Consider the following 3689-nt stretch of genomic DNA (forward strand, 5'->3'; position numbering starts at 1 on the left):
ATCGAATTGGACTGTATCAAACCCTGCTTGTAGTAAATTGCACAAAATTATACATTTTATTGCATTTTTATATAAAACAGACATGAGAAAAAAATAAACAAAAACAAACATGACTAGCTCAGTTCTCCATACAACACCTGGCTGAATTTTAAACCTAGACGCATTGCAATACGCCAGCAGAAACGAAAGAGTTAAGTTTTGACAGCGCGCTTCAAATCGTTGAATTCTGATTGGTCAGAAGTTTAGTGCGGGGCTGGGCTACAATCATTCCATCTATGCCCATCGCCTGGAACCAGAGTCTGCCAATAGGACTGGAATTACTATAACACGAACTTTTAACGTGATTTCGTCTCAAATACACACGCGGGAGGAGAGAAAGGTACATCCCAACAGTTTACACTCAAGAGATCTGCTGGAATTCACTGAGATCTGACACGACCATTCCCAGAATATCAAGATCTGCTGATGATCTCTAATTATTAGCAGTGATGGAGGAGCGTACTGCACACTGGAAATACATTGCAAGCACTTTTATATGACTGCCTTTTAACAGGGCTGCTTGTAGCACCTTTACTGTGTGTGTTTACATTTGTGAGATCCTACAAGTACATTACGTTACTAAAACCCCTTTAACCGGGATATAGCGCTACCAGAATAACTCAGCCTGTAGTCATCGTACGGATTTTCTGCTTTTTCGGCTACTGCAGCAAGACGACTCTGGAGACTCTTTAGGAGAGTTTGCAGCCTGTCAAAGTTCAACGTTTGATTTAGTAACTCTCCTTTTTTGCGGAAGATCTGCGACTAAGAATCAGCGGGAAGCATATGTATCGCCTGCACTTAATGGAGTTATTTTAAAAAGTAACACAAGGAGTATACTTTAAATATGGAAGTACTGTCTTCTTTTGCAAACGGATTGTAATAGTTAATGAAGTGAAACTGCAGGTACGAGGTCAGTAACCTTTTGCGCTGTAGTAGTGGTTCAATGTTTTTACTGTGAAGTCTTTACCGCATATATCTTTTAAATGCTTATTTTAAGCAATTCGTGATTTGTTTATACTGCAATGTATTGATGTATTTTATTAATCCTAATTTGATGGGCATTTTGACGGACAGACATGCACTTTGATGTATACGCAATAGTGGTCACCTATTATGAAAGCAAGAAACGACTTTGAGCTTACCGTGTATGTCAAATGATGGAATGTGAAGTAGCCTACTGACTATATACGCACACTTAAGACTGAAACTCTACCATACTGATGAACAAACAGTTCATGCAACAGTTGGCTCGTCGTTGGTGTATTGTGCAGAATGTAGTGTTATTACCTTTTGGGTTCAAAATAGTATTTTGGTATGTAGTATTTATAGCTCTTCTGATTTGTATAGCCAGAACAATATCCATCACTGTACAGACTATACATTTTTAAATGTGTCGGACTGCTTGTTAGAAAATGTAAATAGGTCTAAAGTACAGGTGAGGATAAAATATCCTGTAGGCTATTCAGTTTGGTTCATAGCTTCAGTAGGCTATGCTTCTCCTTGAAATATTGTATAATCACTTAAACGTATACAATACACTGACATAAAATAGTTTCATACATGTTTAATTGTTTTATTTGTGTGTGTTTCTGTGATAAATATAGCCAACAGTTGCCAACAAAATAAATAAATAAATAAATAAAATGCTATTTACAGTGTAGGCTGTTGCATAAAGCAAATGTTCTGAAGGAGGATTATACTTTTTTACGCCCTTTTATTAAGAGCTTTCGTTGCAAATTAGCACCCAGTGACAATGTGTAATTACTTGCCTTGTTGGATGCAATTGTTGGATTGCTTTGTGTCCCCGGGGCACGAAGTCTTTAGACACGGAGTTTACAAGAGGCAGGAATTCGGATTATGTTTGAAAAGCGAGAGTTTTAATTAAGAACAGCTAACACCGCTATCAAGTATTCACAATTTATCGGCAGGAATGTATTAAAAACGAAAGCTTCATGTTTGAATCTAAGACATTTGCATAATGTGCTCCTAACGCAATAAATAACACTTGAAGCTCTAGATTGTGTAGTGTAATTCTGCTTTGCTTTGATTTGGAGCAAGGTGGAAGCTACTGTATAATGCTAATCCTAACTAAATTGCAAAGTACCCTACCACAATAGAAAATCGCTGTGGCCGATAATATATAGCCAGGTTCTTCTACAACAAAAAATAAATATGAAATTACAGCACTGAAAATCACTGCGTTCCGCATTGTAAAGGAAATCGAAAAGAATAACTTCCATAAGCAGAAACGGAAGAACATATGGGCAAAGTAATGAGTCATTTGAATGAGGGTTTATGAATAAAGCAGAATCTGTGCCCAGAATGAGGTCTTCTTGGCACATGTATCTAAAGTTAACAGCGTAAGGATACATGACAATTTTAGCGTGTTAGATGATTAACAACCGCTTTTATTGATACTTGTGACAACTACAGTACTTCAGTGTTATATTTTTACAACTTCTGGCAGTACTCCAGACAGTGATGAAAACCGCATTAAGAAGTGGCTGTTTTCTGGGTCCTTAAAGTGTATTTAATCGCAGCTTTAACTGTTTTCTTTTTACTAACTGTGGAAAATGACCCAACACGATTGCTTTTGACCATTCACTAAAGTTAATTCAAATGTATTTATTTATTTTTTTAGATTAGAAAATCGGAAGTTTATCAGTGTCAGAATGGAATTTTTACAGATTGCCCTTCTCGTTTTGGAGATAATTGCATTCACAGACTGCGCCAGGGGTGAGTAAAACGTGAATGGCTTTTTCAATATCAATGCATGTTGAGAACTTTCCTCTTGGAAAATTGTGCACCATATCAACATTGTTTAGTGGTACAAACTAGACTTCTTTCTTTCTTTCTTTCTTTCTTTCTTTCTTAAAGATAACCACTAATGGAAATACTAAGTTCATTATGTGGTTTGTCAAATGAAATGGGCCCCAGTAAACTTTTCTTGTTTATGTGTAAAAATTCTCAGGTAGGTTCTAGTTCTCTGTGGAGTAAGGGGAAACAACAACAACAGTGACATTAAGGATCAGGAGCCAATCTGCCCTCCTGTATTCACTCTCTGTGCTTTCCCAATTGGTTAGCAAGATCACTGATAAGAGACGTTTTTCTTGGTACATTAAATCTGAATTCAAAATTGCCTTCATAGTAATAAGCACCCAATTCTAGCATGCAAAAAGTTGGGCGTCCTGTGAGGTTACCTGTTGGCTGTGAACTTGCATTGAATGTTATGGATATGTTCAGTGTTTTTGAACTAAATTTCAGTATTTAGACTAGTGTCAATGGACCAGGTTCTCAGAGTGTTTTTAAACTTCAAAACTTCTTTAGCATAACCTTTCAGACAGGAAAAACACACCTAATTCAGTAACCATAGCAGAAATACATGGCATTCGATGTATACATAGTCCTATGTTATTTTGTAATTAGTAATTTGTACTTGGTGTTTTTACTTTCAAAAAATGTTCGAGAATCTGGCTGCAAAGTCTGATTTGGTATTTTGTTTTAAATGTTTATAATATTCAGACAGTAAAACATTATGTTTTTCACAATTTCTAAAAAAACATCCTTTATTATATAAAACAGACGTGTTAAGGGTAGTCACAGAATCTTTCAATCTTACTGGCTGCTTCAGCTGTGTACCACAGACATAA

General features: G+C 36.3%; 1 protein-coding gene across 2 annotated transcripts in view; it reads left to right on the forward strand.

Moving 5' to 3' along the window:
- Nucleotides 1–267: 267 nt before the first annotated feature.
- LOC117408585 (fibroblast growth factor receptor-like 1) overlaps nt 268–3689 on the forward strand; it is a 108905-nt gene continuing 105483 nt past the window's right edge. The window contains exons 1-2 of one of the 2 annotated variants that reach the window (XM_034013706.3): nt 268–949; nt 2681–2775. In XM_034013706.3, the coding sequence (XP_033869597.1) occupies nt 2712–2775 (64 nt within the window). In that variant the 5' untranslated portion in view covers nt 268–949; nt 2681–2711. The remainder of the gene's footprint in view (nt 950–2680; nt 2776–3689) is intronic. The other variant, XM_034013707.3, reaches the window with a different exon arrangement.

This window comes from Acipenser ruthenus, chromosome 2 (genome assembly GCF_902713425.1).
Source record: "Acipenser ruthenus chromosome 2, fAciRut3.2 maternal haplotype, whole genome shotgun sequence".
Taxonomy (NCBI): Eukaryota; Metazoa; Chordata; class Actinopteri; order Acipenseriformes; family Acipenseridae; genus Acipenser; species Acipenser ruthenus.